This window comes from Drosophila novamexicana, unplaced genomic scaffold (assembly GCF_003285875.2).
Source record: "Drosophila novamexicana strain 15010-1031.04,08,12 unplaced genomic scaffold, DnovRS2.1 tig00004554-arrow-pilon, whole genome shotgun sequence".
In the NCBI taxonomy this organism is placed as follows: domain Eukaryota; kingdom Metazoa; phylum Arthropoda; class Insecta; order Diptera; family Drosophilidae; genus Drosophila; species Drosophila novamexicana.
This window is the reverse complement of record NW_020825051.1, coordinates 4,221,164-4,237,917: the sequence shown is the minus strand read 5'-3', so window position 1 is coordinate 4,237,917 and position 16,754 is coordinate 4,221,164. Positions and strand designations below refer to the sequence as shown.

The window sequence follows — 16,754 nt, the reverse complement described above, 5'->3', positions numbered from 1 at the left end:
CCCCCAACCCAAAATAGTAAAAATGCTCGTTTGTTTGTTTGTTCTAAAGCTTTGACAAAAAATTTTATTAATGGATGAATACAAATGTGTATTAGAAATTTGATAATATTGAAATTTTGTGACAGCTGCGCCTAAGCAACAAAAAGCGACAAGTTTTTTAAAAACCCTGACGCGAGAGCCCCGCTCTGGGATGCTGCATACTAAGCAAATATTAAACTCTTTAGTTTATAGAAATGTGCATTGTTGTCTTTAAGTGGCTGTGAGGGATACAATATATTATAATAATAATATTAATTGACTGACTGTTCTAATCCACATAGTCGCTAGATCCTTCTTCCTCGTCGTCGTTGCTGCTGCTCGACTGGGCAACGGCTGTTTCTGGAGAGCGCAAGTGCTCGGCAATGCGAAAGTTCTGCAAAAAGTCACGCATGGCGTCCATCATCAAAGTCAACGATTGCTGAATACCAGCTTCTACGGGAATAAAGTAACATATATACACAGAGATAATGAGATTAAAGTTGCCACCAGATTAACTTCTAATTAAAATTTACAAACGAGACAAAACCAAATCAAAATTTAACCTTCTGCATCGCCTTGGGCGTTGAGCTGACGCTGCGGAAAGCCAACAATTTCTGGTGCTGCGGCGCCAGCCTCTGCTGCGGCGTCCGGTTGTTGGTGCACAGCCGCAATGTTGTTCAGATTGAATGATGGCAACAACGATTGGAAAAACATAGATACAGAGTTGTTGGTATTTGTGGTTGGGCTGCTGCTCGAAGACGATTTTCTGTGAAATCAAGAAGTTAGCAATGAAAATCCTCTAGGATCCAGTCATAGTTATTTTCTTTAACTAACCGCTGGTAGCAATTGACACTGTCAACGGGTGGTAGCGGATCGTATGTCATGATGGCCTGCTTCTCTTTCGAGACGAAAACGGCCAGCGGCACCTTCTCCTTGTAGTCAGATAGGATGACATGTCGTAGAATGGGACGAGGTGGTGTGCCGCCGTAGCGAACTGATCGTTTATCTTTGTAATCACTTATAATCGGATCTTTGCTGTCTATGCGATCCATTACAGCATTTACATTCGTTTCCAGCCAAAAGAGAACATCGTTCTGACGCCAAACAACCTTGGCGCGGCACACATACAAGCAAACAAGCTGGTGGAGCGCTGGCGATTGACTAAAACGGAGAAAGAGAGAGTTTATTGATTAGATTTGGCTAACCGAGGTTGATAATGGTGAATGGTGACTCACTCGCCAGACACATCGGTAAAGAAATATGATGAGGCCAGCACGCGTTTATCCGTCTGCACAGACATCTCATCTAGCAGCGGACGCAGCACGCCGGGAAACATGAGCAACGCATATTGCAGAGCCTCATTGGCACGCTCACATCTGCCGTGCAGCGTGTAGAGCGCCAGCGCGTAAGAGTATGCCATATTGGGCAACTGGGCCAGATTGCGTGATGAATTATATAACTCGTAGAATTCCACTAGCCAGCCAAATTGCTTGCTGCGTAAGGCGTAATAGTCGATGACTAGTACCATGGCCAACGGATCAACATCAGGCTGCAGACTCAATACCAGCTTGGAGATTTCAAAAGCTGTCCGGCAACAGGCACGCTCCTCCAAGTACTGAGCGTGCTTAAAGAGCACAACAAAAAAGGCGCGATTCTCCTGTCGTCTATAGTCCAGACGCGAATTGCCCGACGTCAGGCTAAAGTTTATGTGCAGTGAAGATTCCAGCAGAAGCAGTGCTCGCTCGATTAGCTCGGACGCCAGAGCAAAGTCCTCGGTCATCTTGCAAACCTCACTTAACTGCACCAGGGAGTCGACATGGTACGGACAACGCTTTATAAGTGTAATCAAAAATTCCGAATCAATGCGTTCCAATGCAGACAGAAACATGTGCTGTACGCCCTGATAGTACTGACTGTGCTGGAAAGTGAACCATTGCACATTCTCTTCGTCGTTTATTTGAATTCTCGGGCTGGTGGATGTGCCAGGCGTTTCGGGTGTGGGCAGCAATTTCATTGTGATGATGTTTTTGGTCAACGGCGGCCATGAATCCTTGGCAGTTACCATGTAGGTGGATTTAAGTGTAGTCTTTTGGCGACCGCGCTTATTTCTAACAGAAAAGTCTCATAAATTATTACCATAACCAAGCTTAGTTGTTGTAGATATAAACTTACTCAACTTTGACAACCCGCCTGCCAAAAGTGCGTCGCATCTCGTTTTGTTGATTCAAGTGTTTTAGCTCTACCATCAATAGTTTTTGTCCACCGCCTGCTGCTGCTGCAACTGTTGGTGGCGCCGGTGTCTTCTCCAATTGTTTGGGCACAGCATCGTAGACTTTGCCCAGAAGTGGATCAACTTTCTCAAAGTATTTATCCTGGCGCTCGTTGTCTTCGCTACTGATATGATTGCCATGGGACCTGACCTTCTTCTTCCGTTTCTTCTTCTTTTTTTTAGCAGCGCTATTTGCCTGTATTGCCGCCGATGGGTGCTCCGTCTCGTTGTCGTCCTCTTTGAATTCGCTCTCCGAGAGACTCTGTTGATTCAGCTGCAAATCACACATGAATTAGTGAAGCCAACGTCGCACATTGAAAACGTATGTATACTAACCAAATCAAATGGATTTAAATGCGATTTTCCTCTGACCGTGTCTAGTTCGTCATTGTCAGTTAAGTGGTCGTTGTCTAATTCATCATCGGGCGGCGTTGCTAGAATGTCTGATCCGCCCTGCATCTTTTTTAGCATTCGTGCGGACATGTTTTTAGTTGTTACTAAGCAAATTTACACATGTGAAAAATTATTTACAAAAAATCTACAAATAAATGTCGTTTTTCTGTTCTATTTTATTTGTTTTTGTCACGAAGACTGACGTCCCTGTCAAAATATACAGAATGTTATTAACATAACAGCGACAATTACATTATTTACTGTGAGCGGTCTGTTATCTCTCGCTCTTAGCATTTTTATTTTCGCCTAGTACCGGTCACACTTGCATTCCGGCTGCTGGACCAGCGGAAGAAACGGAGTTTTTGTATATTTCTTTTTCTTTTGGACCTGTGAATATTCATGTTAAGCCATTTGTTTACACTGTTTTGGTAACTTAATGTTATAAAATAATATTGTTGTTTATTTTGTTAAGTGTTGCTGCCAGTGGTCAGGGTAGTAGAGTTCAAGTGAAGCTTACTTTGGACAAGAAGCTATCATCAATTTTCGCGCCCGCGCCATTTTTTTGTATTTTTAATCATTGTTCATCATTATAATTATAACCATAATTATGGTGGCCCTAAGCATAGATGGCCTCAACAAAGTTGCAGTCGAGCTAGAACCAGACATAATATACCGTGTCGGACGCCGGTTGGGCCTAGAGTTTTTTATAGACGATGAGGTGAGAAGTCTTATTGCTTCCTTCGCACTACACACAAATTGAAATTCCTTTCTATATTTACTTGGTTCCTTAGTCTATTGAGCTCGCGCATGCTACAATTGTTATCATAGCCGGCGGAATTGTGCGTGTATCAGCTGCGACTGGCAAAGTTTACGTGAAGGGCCTGGAAACGGGTCTGGAAATAAAGAGCATAAGCGAAGCAGATGCCTTCAACGGCCTTGTGGATTTGCGCTTTGGTAATGTGGCTGCCAAACTACAATTTAACGATGGCAAGCACCTGGATAACAGAGCGGTAATTATATCAGTCAATGAGTATTTCAAATGATAAACCATTTTAATTGCAGGCAAACGACACGAGTGGCTTTGAGGAGGGGACGAAAGATAAGTCGGCTAATAGAACTTCTGGAAGCTTTTTAATTCCGGAATCTGAGCCACAATCTGCAAACAATACGGCAAATATGGAAAGTTTTACCATTCCTGAAACTCAGGCTATTTGCTTTAATCGACCTTCAAGCGGTCACGAGCATTCCAAGGTTTCATTGGGCGATGATTTTTTGATTCCCGAAACCCAAGATGTCATGCTGAATGTTAATAATCCTGTTCTACTGAATCAAGATCAGGATATTGTCAGCGAGGACGATGGCTCCGAGCTAGGCACTCAAATACGCATTTGCACGCAGGAATTCAATGAGTACAATGAAGATGCCATTGATGATTTTGACTCCTCGCTCCTACTTGGCGATGGTGGTCTGACAGTGTTTCCGCCTCCCAGGCAGCCAGATGGTAATTCAACTCGTTATCTTCATCTGAAAATTATTGCTTCATCTTTCGGCCTTTCAGATAACTCAGGTGCAGACTTGGATATGAGTGCCTTGAATTGGTCTGCATCCAATTCAAAATGCACTGCATTAAACAGCACCAAGGCTAACGATGTGTCTTCGCGTGCTGATATTTGCCTTACACCAGATCTATCTGTAGCAGGACAAAAATCGGAAGAGCTTAATGATGTTCCTTGCACTCCAGATATATTTGATATGTTCGATGTGGAACCAAATGAACGCTTGGGCTCTTGCACGCCTGAATTAAATCTACCCACAACTGTGCTCTCTAGCCCAGCGAATGAAGTTGATGACAACCAAAAGCTTGGCGTTGCAAAGCAGCCAGCGGCTACTAATATTGAGACACCAGAGCCCACTCCAGCCGAGCTGCAAGACAACTCGCAAGATTTTATTGAAACGCAGGCATTTCCACTGCGAAACGCACCCACGCATTTACAAATTTCAAGTGCGGATGACAATGACGAGGACTTTATTGAAACGCAAGCATTTCCTATGGGAATAGCAGGACAACGCAAAACGAATGTATCCTCAGACAATTTACAAGACTTTATTGCCACACAGGCGTTTGTAAGACCTAAGCCATCTACACCAAAACAGAATGAAACGATGAGCACACGATTGAGTATTACAGCCCAAATTCACAACCATAACGAAGACTTCATTGAAACACAGGTATTCCCCACAAAAGCAACACATCCAGTGCCTTCGCCAAAGCCAACGCCGAATGGAACTGAAGACAATTTTGAAGACTTTATTGCCACACAGGCATTTATTAGACCCCAAACTACGGTGCCAAATAAAGCAGTAGATACAATGTTGAATATCACTGCTCAAATTCATAATAACACCGAAGATATGGTGGAGACCCAATTGTTTATCCCACCCACCAACAAAACTGATAAAACTGCAGGTAATATGGAAATATTATATGTATATTATATCAGCTTAACGTTGATTTCTGTTCTAGCTAATGAGAGTTCGGCTGTCATTCTTCAAATTCCCGATTCCATCAAAATTGGAGATGAACTTGATAAAGACCTCAGCCAACTGATTGCTCTCTCTGCAATGCCGAGCTCACCGGTAGATGATGAGGAACCTAATTTTGATATGCAATCCAGCACTTTAGAGAAAACTCATGAAAACAAGGTACTTTCGCATTTTTTAACTCAAGAGCATGTCCGATTAGGCAGATAAAATGTCACATCGACATGTTCTTTACCAAGAAATATACTGAAATGTCAGTTTTGCAGATACCTCCATGTAAGGAGCTCCCAAATGAAGTGGACGCCATACAGGAAGATCAACAAAAATCAAGCAAACGTTATGGCCGCAAACGTGCTTCTCCTCGCCCAGTATCCCCACAAGCTTTAAGTAAGCTTTAATTATATATAAATTATATAGCAACTAACAGGTACAAAGTTTTCGTACAGCAAGCAAAAAAAGGCGCACTCGCCAGGACTCAAGATCGCCCACGCCATTAGGAACAGCGGCGTCCGGGATTGAAACTCTACCAATAGAAACAAAGACGAGACGGAAGCGATCGTCAGTGTCTAACGAGGAATCCACAGCGCGTGAGTCTCAGAAGTTTTGTTTGTGTTTAGCAATTTATGAACTAATTTGAATCCCTGCAGCTCCGAAAAAAACACGCGGTAAAACATCCCAAGCAACATTTGACGACACCATTGATGCCAAACCGCAAAAAAGTGAGGCTTCTAAGAAAGGCAGCGTGCGGGTTAGATTACGCAAAACTCGTACCAAAACGGAAGATTTATCGGAGACTTATCAAAGCGAAGATTCTATCAATGAAGATAAAATTGCAACCGAGCCTAGGCAAGAGCAAATGAAGAACGATAGTAAAGTTGTAAGCTGCAGCATGGAAAGTAAACTAAGCAAATCTAAACAGTCTAAGGACTTGAGTGATGATAAACCAGCTACCACCCAGGACAAGCAGCCAGTAAGCCGCAGAACTAGAAGACAATCCCAACTAACTGATATAATTGAAGCAAATGGCATTGAAAATCAAAAGCCTGCTGCCGAAATTGACGAAGCACTGTCCACAAGAAAAGAACTACGGCGCTCAGTTAAACCGCCCACCGAAAAAGACACCGGCTCCACAAAAGAAGCCAAGCCTGCACCTAGCCTTAGAAGTTTCCGCATGTCGACCAGCAAAACAGATTGTGAGTCCGTGCGGATCTTTTTTGATGTATTATACGTTTATAATTTATACAATATTTTATGTTTATTGTTTACAGTGACTGAGGAAACTAAAGAAGATACTGCCAAAACCAAAAAGAAGATCAATGGGGTCGGTGGCGTGGCCAAAACTAAGAGCAGCAGAAAAACATCACAAGACGCTTTTGAATGTGCCAAGGAAGAGAAGCCAACGACTAGTTCTAATGCCTTAACGCATGGTATGTTTAGAAATTGTATAATTTAAAATTTGATGAAAGCACAAAGCTTTTCTATTTCTCTAAAGATGCCCGCAAAAATAAGCTGCCTAGTCGGAAATCCCTAAAAGGTGCCTGTTGAACTAATGAAACGCATACAGTTTATGATAATTTATGTATTTACCAGATATTAACGACTATATAAAGAAGATAAAACTTTCGGGCCGAAAAATCCGCTTAGCACTATCCATGTGCAATTATACCGAGCTGAACGCTGTATTGGCATCTTTAAGAAGTAAGTTCTTATCAATTACGAAGTTTTATTGTTAATATATTTTTCTCTTTATAGATGCTATAGAAATCACTACGGATCCACTAGACTGTGATTTGCTTATCATGGACAAGGGGGAACGTACATATAAATTTTTAGTCGGCATCGCAGCGAATAAACCCATTTTGTCGACTAAGTGGCTACACGGCATGAAGGAAACACGTTCTATTATCGTACAATCGGATCATATCTTCAAGGATGAAAAGTTCGAGGAAACCTTCAAATTTAAACCCTTATCAGTATTTGAAAATCCCAGTTTATTGAAAGGACTAGATTTTATGCTCGCTGGTGACATCCAGCCGAATGTCAAGGACATGAAAGGTAATTAACTCTACAGCCTAATGCAGTTCATTTAAGAGTTGGGTTTAATTTCACAGCTATCATTGAATGCGCCGGTGGAACGGTGCACACTAAAGCGCCTCCGATTGCCAGCAATGTGCATCTGTATGTGGTCGCCAGCAAGCAGGACAAACACATTTGGCAGCTGCTCAGAAACTACAAGAATGTACAATATATTAAAACTGAAGGCGTTATGCAAGCCTTGGTACAGCGTAACATAGAGCTGCTGGATGAGCACAAACTCAACTTGTCACAGACATGTAAATAGTTCAATAGATGTAAATAGGTTTAAAGATTTTTGTAAAGCAATCAGCTTAGTTATATACAAAAAAAATATTGTGAGATTGCCTTAGATGTCGTTGACAGCGAAACCGTTGTGCCGGCTGGCCATGAGCAGCATCAAAAAATTAGAGTACGTAATCCGCATCAAACAAGGCAGTAATCATCTATTACCTACTTCTGCAGCCTTGATTTTTTCTGATATATTGATGCTGCTTCCATATAAGTATTTGGATATTATATGCTAATTTGTATTTACTTTTCAACTTTACAATTGTTATGTTAACTATTCTAACTTCTTGCGCTTGGAACCCGTTGGCTTGTCAAATTGCTGCCGCATGCCGCCGGCGCGTTCATTGTGAAACTTCATATTGTTGGAGGTCTCGGCATACCATGGCGAATCGAACTTTGTGGTATCCTGATCAACTAAATGCGTATACTTGGTGCGGCCGCAGCGACCGAAGTTTTTCACCTGCATCACCTTGGGCAGAATAGTCTTGTCAAAGTGATCCTCGAGCGTGGCCTGTGCGAAGTCTCGTTTGAGCACATCGTTCTCTTCGTCCAGGTAGAAGGCACCACGATGATAGTATTTCTGCAGGAATTTATATTTGCCTTTGGTGGCCTTATTGGTGACGAGTTTGGGATTCGAGCGCAGCTCCTGGCGTCTCTCCTCTTCGGTGAGATTGCGCATGCGTTCGATTTCGAGTTTTTCACGTTCGGCGCTACAAGTAGAAGACAATATAAGAGGTTTTATCTATTCATGTTTAACGTTTAGTGTATGTAACTTACTTGTCGCGCTCCTCGCGATCTCGCTTCATGCGTTTAAGCTCACGTAATTTCCAGGCCTCGTACTCCACCTCGTCGTTCTCATCGGCTGTGCACACATCATCTAGAGACGCTTCGTTTGTCTCCGGTTTGATCTTCTCCAAGTCCTTTTTTACGCTCTCCTCGACCAAGCGTAATGTGGCACGCCTTCGCTCTTTGGCCGCTCGTTTGGCCTCGGCTTCCAATTGCTTTTGTTTCTGGGCTTCGCGTTCTTTCTCCTGTATGGTGGCACGATCCCGCTTGCGGACAAACAGCGGCTTAAGACGCGGCTCGTTCTCCTCCTCGCTCTCTGTTTCCTCTTCGTATTCGGAGCTCTCTGACTCGGATGATTCCGACTGTTTCTCGTCTTCTTTTTGCAGCACCTCTTCTTCACGTTGCTGCTGCAACATGCGCGACCGCAACTTTAAACGACGCTTTTCCAATTCTGTGTCACTTAGCTCAGAGTCCGTGTCGGATTCCGAAGCTAGAGTAATTTTATTGGTGCCGCGTTCAATGCGCCGCTGTTGTTCACTGTTTTCGTCTGTGAGAGGTTCTTCCTCGCTAGCGCTTTCTACCATTTCGGGTTCATGGATATGCCTGTGGCGTTCACGACGTTCGCGCTCCAAATCTTCCATGTCCACAGGGCGTGCACGCAGCCGTCGCAGGCGTGGATCGTCCACCTCAGCTTCATCCTCTTGCTCTGCCGTTTTCTCGTCCCCACTTTCTCGTCGAGACAGCTCGAGTTTGTGTCGCTCCGCTTTGTTTCGCTCCATGCGCTTCCGGTTGTCCACGAAATCATCATCGTCACTCTCGTCCGAGCTGGAGTCGGCGCGGGCATAATCAGGTCGCTTGCCAGAAATATAACGCTGCACCTTAACCTTTTGCATGGAAATCTCGCCTAGAGCATGTCAAAGGGATCTTTAAATAAGCTTCTTGCACGAGAGTCTTATGTTAGCTTACCTTTTTCATTTCGTATGGGCACCGCACCCGCGGTGCACTGTATGCCCGTTGGGGCGGTGGGAGCGCTCATTATGCCCACGATTTACCCAAAACAACTTTGTTTTTACTTAATTTTTTATTATTTTCTGTAGGAAGTACGTTTTGTTTTTGTTAGAGCTGTTACTCTGTTTTCGATACTATCGGTTGTTGCATAGCGATAGTCATTATCAAACAAAACCATTTTGAGTTTAACATTTTTTTTACAGACGTACAGACGCAACACTGGCGCGCTCTGTTAAGTTTAAATATATAAAGTCTTACTGTTAGTTACCTGTTGTTTGATGTGGAATGACTCAGTACACTTTATACGAAGTCTCCCTCTAATTGAGGTACATTTAATAATTAATGCTATTTATGTAAGCCGCCGACCATTTTAGCAATTTAAACGCCCACTCTCATTAATGGAAACAATTAACAATTGACTCTTACACTTTCTTTTTCCAATGTCCAGGGGCGGATAGACACCCAGGCCAAAGGGCAACAAAAAATTCTTCAATATATTTAATATGTATAAGTTGCTTTTTTGCTTAAGGTTTAATATTGTGAAAGTTTATTTGGAAATAGTCACACATTAATCTTAAAAAAAAGTATATCTTTTCAATTATTTAAATCCTTATTTTCAATTTTGCAGTACCTTTTATTTATTGTTAAAAACACGGCACATGTGGCGTACATGTGACAATTCCTTAATTTTAATCAAAATTTATTGGCGTGTATGTTTTAATTTTATTCATTTGAACTATGCGACGCGAGTGACAAATGCTTTCAATTCCAATTTCTAATACATTTCAATTAAAATTAAACACTCACAACATTTTGCAAGAACAGCAAACATCATAAAAATAATCGTAAACAAATAATTTTCTATTAACAAAGAACGCAAGCCCGCTGCTTGATGTAAATCGGTACCAGATCGAACTCGTTATCGTTATCCAAGCATGAGACACCAAATATGCATAACCGGAGACGTAAGCCCCCCGCGTGCCAATTGAACCGACCGTACAGATAAAATCGTATAGACGCTCAAATATTAATTGGCGCACTTTTTTGTCTTTGCGACTCATTTGAGTTTTTCAAACATTTCAAATACACCGAGAGGGTGTTATTACTCGAACCCCCACTAGTAAGGCTTATTGCTCAATAATTAAACTTATGTATTTTTCCGTAGAACGCACATTGTTTTCCTTTGTTGGAGAAGGCGTCGCCGAATAGTCTTTGGGTGCGTGTTCAATTAATGTCGAGTGTCTGCTTGGAAGAAGTTGTCGCCAGTATTTTCCGCAAATCCCTTTGAACACACAACTATAAGGTAGAGTATTAGAGTGCCAGCAGAGACATTTTTAATCTGTTATTCGTTTAACAACAACAAAGGTTTCTAATGCACTTTTCACACTGATATATCAACGATTAATTATTAGCTTGATTGCAAAAAGATCGTAAAATTTAAATATTCCCTAAATAATGTTCGTAGATAAGCAGAATGGCACATGGATAGAAAGTTTCGCAAAGAGCAGATCGCATAGAATATTGTTTTATTAACTGCAAAAAGTTGGAGAACATAAAAATTACAAAATGTATTTTATGAATTTCTTTAAGATATCAATTAAGGCATTGCCCAGGTCTCCTCTGTGTGCCCGTCGCTGTGCTCTCGCTGCCATCGATCTTTATCTCGATCTCGGACTCGATCCGTCGTTATTTGTTGGCCATACTCACGCTCTCTACGGGCTTTCGTTATGCTCTCTCCTCTGGCCTAAGATACTGAGCGTCGGAGCTGATACAATCGGCTGCTGGCCATATAAAAACCCCAAACGGTCCCCAGACAGATTCATTCATTTGAAAACTGTCAATAAGTTCGAACTGCGAGAAAACAAAAGTAACATTCGATAAACAAAAGTGTATACAAATCAACAAAAACAACCAAAAAACTAAGCTGAATTTTAATAATATTAATTCGAAAACGAAAACACATTTCTGTGACCTGAAAATCCTTGTGCTCAAAGTGTGGCTAACTTTGTTCTTAGCCCAAAATTTGAAATCTTGTGCGGAACTTAATGAAATATAAAAATAATCGCGGCACAATTTTGCAAATACAATTTAGAACATTTTTACGTTAGTTGTGTGTTAAATCAAAACAACAAATCAAGCGAACTCAAAGGATTTTTAGCGAAAAGATTAAACAACATTTGTTAAGGTAAGCGATAATTACTGAGATCTATATAGATTTTGAGATATAACCCAATTTTATTAATGCCCAATTGTCCTGATGTATTTAATTATATATACTTATGCGGCAAAAATTATATAAAATGTACAACAACAAACGATAATATATAGATAATTGTTAAAGACAATAATTAAATTTAAAAAATTGTTATATTGATTTCAATTATTAGAAAAAAGAAAAAAACTATTTCAGTCATACACTGAGTATATTTAAGCAAATATTCAATGGCTTCGCCCTAACTATTTGCAGTTACTAATCAAATTAAACTGCCAGTTATAAATTTAACAAGCACTTAAAACTCAAAAGCTAATAAGCTAATTAACTGAAACACAAAAAAATTGAGTGCGCTTTGCAAGTGGAGCAATTGAAAAGATCAGTAAAATCGGTATATTATAATGCACACATTTGCAGTACATGCAGTTACATATATGGAGAAATATGTAAGTCATGCCGCCAGATGATAGCTTCAGAGTTTGTTTTGCAAAACTCGTAAATTATAATAAAAAAGTTCTGTGTGCACAGCAGCAAATTTCAAACATGTCAAATGGAATTGCGTACAACTTGTCGTGTTTTTCTTTTTTATATTTTTATATTATTAAGTAATATTGTTATTATTATTAATTTTATTATTATTATTAATGGGCAGACGGCTGACAACAAGTGGAATGCTGCCCAAAGCTACGCGCATATTAATTGACTCTATCAGATCACAAGCTGAGGCCGTGGACGATGTTCACGCGAAGACAGCTCGAGGCGCGTCAGGAGAAAGATTGAGAGAGGGAGAGAGACACTCGCAGAGACAGAGATAGACAGAGAGAGAGAGAGAGAGAGAGATAGAGAGAGAGAGAGAGAGAGAGAGAGAGAGAGAGAGAGAGAGAGAGAGAGAGAGAGAGAGAGAGAGAGAGAGAAGGCAAGTTGCCCTTTGAGCCATTGTGGCTTTACTCTTGGGCCTGCCTCTTGGCTGTAGCGCTTCAACCCAACTCGTATTTCTAGCCAAAACTGGCGAAAACCGGCGTATCCAATAATAACCAGTTAAATTCAGTTAAATCTCATTTATGCGCGTTCATTTGTCACTTGTGCCAATAGGCCAGGAGTTTCTCTTATACTAAAGCTAAACAGTTCCGTATAGGTTATAGGAATACTTTAAATGAGACTGCCTACTTATTATTCAGTTCGAGTGTCTTCGGAAATTAATTGTAATTTTTGCATACGTTAAGCTTTCGGAAAAACTAGAGGTTAATTCTTTGCCCTCTCACGATAGTTAACTATGGGTATCTCCAAAATAGTGACGAGACTTGGAGAGTCTACTCAAATGTTTACCAATATTCTTGATAATGATATAATTTCATAAATTATTTAAATAATTTATTATAATAGTTCTGCATTTGAATATAATTATAAATGTGAATGATCGAATTTCTATACTATAAACTATAATGCTTGTAATCATAACAGATATAAGTCAGAATTTAATTTTTGTGGAAGATTATTATTTGTATGACTTGTCCTCTAGTTGTATTTCGCATTTATGTTTAATATCAACATATTTTGTTAATTTCTCAAATCAAAAACAAAATATGTAAAATTATAGTCATGCTCGAACTTTTCACAGTCAAAACATAAGTCTTAGCACCAGGAAACTGAAAGCATGTTCATTGTCCCTGAATAAGTTCCGCTTAAGCTAATAATGTCAATGGATATGGTATACAAATAATAATTTTGACTCAATAACCAATTAACGGAGACAGTTTTTAATCAAATTGTTTATGTAAGGAAATGATAAATTTGTACTTGAACATAAAGCAGCGGCCATTGGCTACAGAGGCTGGCACGAGTTGAATGTATCTTACAGATACAGCTTCAGAACTTAATTGATTAACGACGCCTACAGCCAGCACAGCTTTGTAATTGCCGCCCTGGCGCAATTTCAGCCATAAGGCCTTGAACTTATCAACTCTCCATATATGCTATATAAAATCCTATTTTCTTTTAAATTTTATTCCGTTTCAGTTTGTATCTTGTGGTTGTGAGATGTAAATAAAAGGTTGTTGCATAAGCAAAACTTGATCAATTACCTGGCCAAATCCATACAGCTCTCCGTCTCGTAATCCAACTACTTTTACAAAAATGTTCGCCACCATCGCCAAACTGTTGACCCTGTGCGCATTGGCCCATTCTATATACGCTCACACGCTGAAGCAGCTGCCGCAGCAGCTACCCGTCACACCTGAGCAGAAGTATCTGATTGTGCGAGGAGAGACGCCGGCTGCATCTGCTGCATCCGAGGAGCACGTGCAGTTCAATGATGCAGCCACATTGCTGCTGTCGGCATTTAAGAGGCAACAGCTGGAAGCCGGCCCGGGACTGGAGGAGTGCAGTCAGCCCGGCCATAAGGCCAGCTTTTCGGGCATTGACTATTTCATTCTGTTGTCCATGCTGGTCGTTTCCCTGGGCATTGGCATCTTCTATGGCTTCTTCCAGACGGGCGGCAGCTCCTCGGATGACTTTCTGCTGGGCTCAGGCATGAGCCTGTTGCCTGTCACTCTCAGCCTGACCACAAGCTTTGTAACAGCCATAGAGCTATTGGGCAATCCTTCCGAGATGTACTTTCAGGGCACACAGTTTGTGCTGATTGTGATACCCATGCTGCTGGTCATACCGGTGGCCGTCAAGATATTCTATCCCATTTACTTCAAAATGGAGCTGACCAGCTGTTACGAGTATCTGGGCATACGCTTTGGCAAGGAGATACGCGTTCTGGGCGCCGTGCTCTATGTCGTGCAGGTGAGTTAATACAGTTGGATGCTGGAATCACTTTTGCTAATCGTTTTGTGACTTTCAGATGTGCTTTTATACCGCTGTTGCTGTCCTGGCGCCAGCCATTGCCTTGTCCAAGGCAACGGGCCTGGATACCAAAATAGCTGTTGTCCTCATTTATGTGGTCTGCGTCTTCTACTCCTCAATGGGCGGCATTAAGGCTTGCGTTATAGCAGATTCCTTTCAGGTGAGTGGCAGCTTTAAGTATATCTTTAACTTTTATTCATATCAAGTTATATTATGTAGGCTGCTGTTCTGGCCGTTTCGCTGGTGCTGATCGTCCTGCTGGGCTGCTTTTACAGCGGCAGTCCTGTCCAGGTCTTTCAGATGGCAGCTGAACGCAATCGCCTGGAGTTCTTCAAGTGAGTATTAAGCTGTCCTGTAGATCTGTCGCATTCACAATCTAATCTCGTCTATATTCCTTATAGCTTTGATCCCACTCCCACCACTCGGCACAGTGTCTGGTCTGTGGTCATTGGTGGCTTCTTTTACTGGACCTCGCTTTTTTGCACCAATCAGGCCTCCGTGCAGAAGTGCATGTCCCTCAAGTCCTTGAGGCTGGCCAAGATTGCATTGGGCTTTGCCATCATCGGCCTGGTTGTCGTATTTCTGCTCAACTTTTATACAGGTCTTATGGTTTTCACCCACTATGCTGACTGTGATCCGTTGAGCGTGGAGCGCATCACAGCTTCCGATCAGCTATTGCCATACTATGTGATAAATACCTACGAGCACGTTTATACCGTCGCGGGCATTTTTGTCGCAGGCATCTTTGCGGCTAGCCTAGGGTAAGTCTAGAATTATAAGCCACTAGCACATATTACCCAGATCTTCCCGCTGCCAGTTAAAATATTTATTGAATTTAAATGAACATTAGCTTTGAGCCCATGAAATTAAAAAAGAAAAGCGCAACTTATTTGCTCTTGCGGCTTGAGCGCTGTGTTGATCATCAATCAGTCAATCAGTCAATCAGTCAGTACTAATTTGCAACTTTACAACACTATTTGCAGCACTGTTGCCTCTGCCTTGAACTCACTTTCGGCTGTCACCTGCGAGGATTTGCTTATCAATGGCATGAACATTAAGATTTCACCTGAGAAGGGCGCCACCTATGCCAAGTGGATGTCATTGGGCTTTGGCGTGGGCTCCTTTGGTCTGGTCTTCATTGTGGAGCATTTGGGTGGTGTGCTGCAGGCGACGCTGACGCTTAATGGACTCATCGGAGGCGTTACCTTGGGCCTCTTTGTTTTGGGCATTGCCTGCAAACAGGCAAATTCGAAGGGCGCCTTCTATGGCGGCCTTTTGTCCCTAGCTCTGGTCATATTTGTGGGCGTGGGAGCGCAATTGAGCAATGTGGAAATACCCACGCTACCCACATCCGTGGAGCACTGTGATTGCCATGTGAATGTGACCGGCATAATTGAAGATTTACTCAGCGAAAGTTTGTTGCCCGAGACAGAGCAGGGATTTACGTAAGTGCCGATTATTAACGAGTCCTATGGGAAAAATCGCCCTAATAGCTTTTAATTCTTCTTGCTACAGCTCCTGGTCCATTTTTCGCCTGAGTTATATGTGGTTCAGCATGGTTGGCTGCTTGTTAACCGTCTTTCTCGGCTGGCTGATATCGGTTATCATTGATGCACTGCAGCGACGCAGCGTGCTAAAGATTACGGCCAAGGGCATTGACAATCCCGCCGTCACTGAGGAGGTCTTCAAGAGCGACAGCCCAGTGCTCTGCACCACAATGAAGCCAGTTGAGCTTACCAGCGGGGAGGGGCATGTGAATCTGGCCATACGCCTGGACGATGAATACAATACCAAATAGATGCCTTCTACGGCAGACGAGAGCATGACCAACGTAATATTCCTGGTGCAACCTGTAACCTCCATGTACAAAGCTATCCTAGTTTGTAGTTAATTCGAGTCGCAATCCTAACTGTCTAAGCATAGTCGAATGAGTGATTTCTAGCTTGTAAGCTCACATCTATGGCTATCCATGGACAGTATTCTACTAATATTAATATTTTTACACATGTCACGTGTGAATTTGTCCTAGTACTAATTGAATTTACAACGCTGTTCTTTGCGTTAATAATAAAATGTATTAATTGTATGTTGCATGGGAGCAGTGCAATCATATTGGACGCCACTGTAAGCGAGATCACAGCCTTACCGGTGACACAAACCAGAAGCCGCTGCGAATGTTAATGGCTAAGTCTATGCTGCCAGTGTTGCATAACCTGTCTACTCATATTTTTGTTTTATTAATACTTGATGCGAATATTTTGCGAGTTTTTGAAAATTGCGCGAAAAATATAATTATTATTATAATCTTTCGAG

At 41.8% G+C, this 16,754-nt stretch overlaps 4 protein-coding genes across 5 annotated transcripts; 2 read left to right on the top strand and 2 right to left on the bottom strand.

Annotated features, from left to right (window-relative positions):
- Window positions 1-72: 72 nt before the first annotated feature.
- LOC115769904 (transcription factor 25) lies at window positions 73-2,871 on the bottom strand. Its single transcript, XM_030714925.1, has 6 exons — window positions 2,624-2,871; window positions 2,191-2,561; window positions 1,254-2,126; window positions 853-1,179; window positions 582-784; window positions 73-471 (listed from the first exon to the last, which is right to left on the bottom strand). Exons 1-6 carry the CDS (start codon window positions 2,768-2,770, stop codon window positions 308-310), a joined length of 2,085 nt encoding a protein of 694 aa, XP_030570785.1. The 5' UTR covers window positions 2,771-2,871; the 3' UTR covers window positions 73-307.
- A 22-nt stretch (window positions 2,872-2,893) lies between these two features.
- LOC115769902 (mediator of DNA damage checkpoint protein 1) lies at window positions 2,894-7,787 on the top strand. 2 transcript variants are annotated; one of them, XM_030714923.1, is made up of 13 exons: window positions 2,894-3,398; window positions 3,472-3,690; window positions 3,743-4,181; window positions 4,239-5,147; window positions 5,205-5,383; window positions 5,488-5,608; window positions 5,668-5,808; window positions 5,869-6,414; window positions 6,490-6,648; window positions 6,714-6,755; window positions 6,812-6,919; window positions 6,974-7,276; window positions 7,333-7,787. In XM_030714923.1, exons 1-13 carry the CDS (start codon window positions 3,288-3,290, stop codon window positions 7,560-7,562), a joined length of 3,507 nt encoding a protein of 1,168 aa, XP_030570783.1. In that variant the 5' UTR covers window positions 2,894-3,287; the 3' UTR covers window positions 7,563-7,787. The 2 variants fall into 2 exon arrangements, with proteins under 2 accessions (XP_030570783.1, XP_030570784.1); XM_030714924.1 differs by lacking the exons at window positions 6,812-6,919; window positions 6,974-7,276; window positions 7,333-7,787 and having other exon boundaries at window positions 6,695-6,744.
- A 32-nt stretch (window positions 7,788-7,819) lies between these two features.
- LOC115769905 (microfibrillar-associated protein 1) lies at window positions 7,820-9,483 on the bottom strand. The gene is made up of 3 exons (XM_030714926.1): window positions 9,338-9,483; window positions 8,363-9,275; window positions 7,820-8,295 (listed from the first exon to the last, which is right to left on the bottom strand). The coding sequence occupies exons 1-3, from the start codon at window positions 9,405-9,407 to the stop codon at window positions 7,860-7,862; spliced, it is 1,419 nt and encodes a 472-aa protein (XP_030570786.1). The 5' UTR covers window positions 9,408-9,483; the 3' UTR covers window positions 7,820-7,859.
- Window positions 9,484-11,253: 1,770 nt separating this feature from the next.
- On the top strand, window positions 11,254-16,710 carry LOC115769410 (sodium-coupled monocarboxylate transporter 1). Its single transcript, XM_030714216.1, has 7 exons — window positions 11,254-11,564; window positions 13,608-14,381; window positions 14,440-14,601; window positions 14,661-14,776; window positions 14,843-15,202; window positions 15,425-15,886; window positions 15,957-16,710. The coding sequence occupies exons 2-7, from the start codon at window positions 13,725-13,727 to the stop codon at window positions 16,237-16,239; spliced, it is 2,040 nt and encodes a 679-aa protein (XP_030570076.1). The 5' UTR covers window positions 11,254-11,564; window positions 13,608-13,724; the 3' UTR covers window positions 16,240-16,710.
- Window positions 16,711-16,754: the final 44 nt, after the last annotated feature.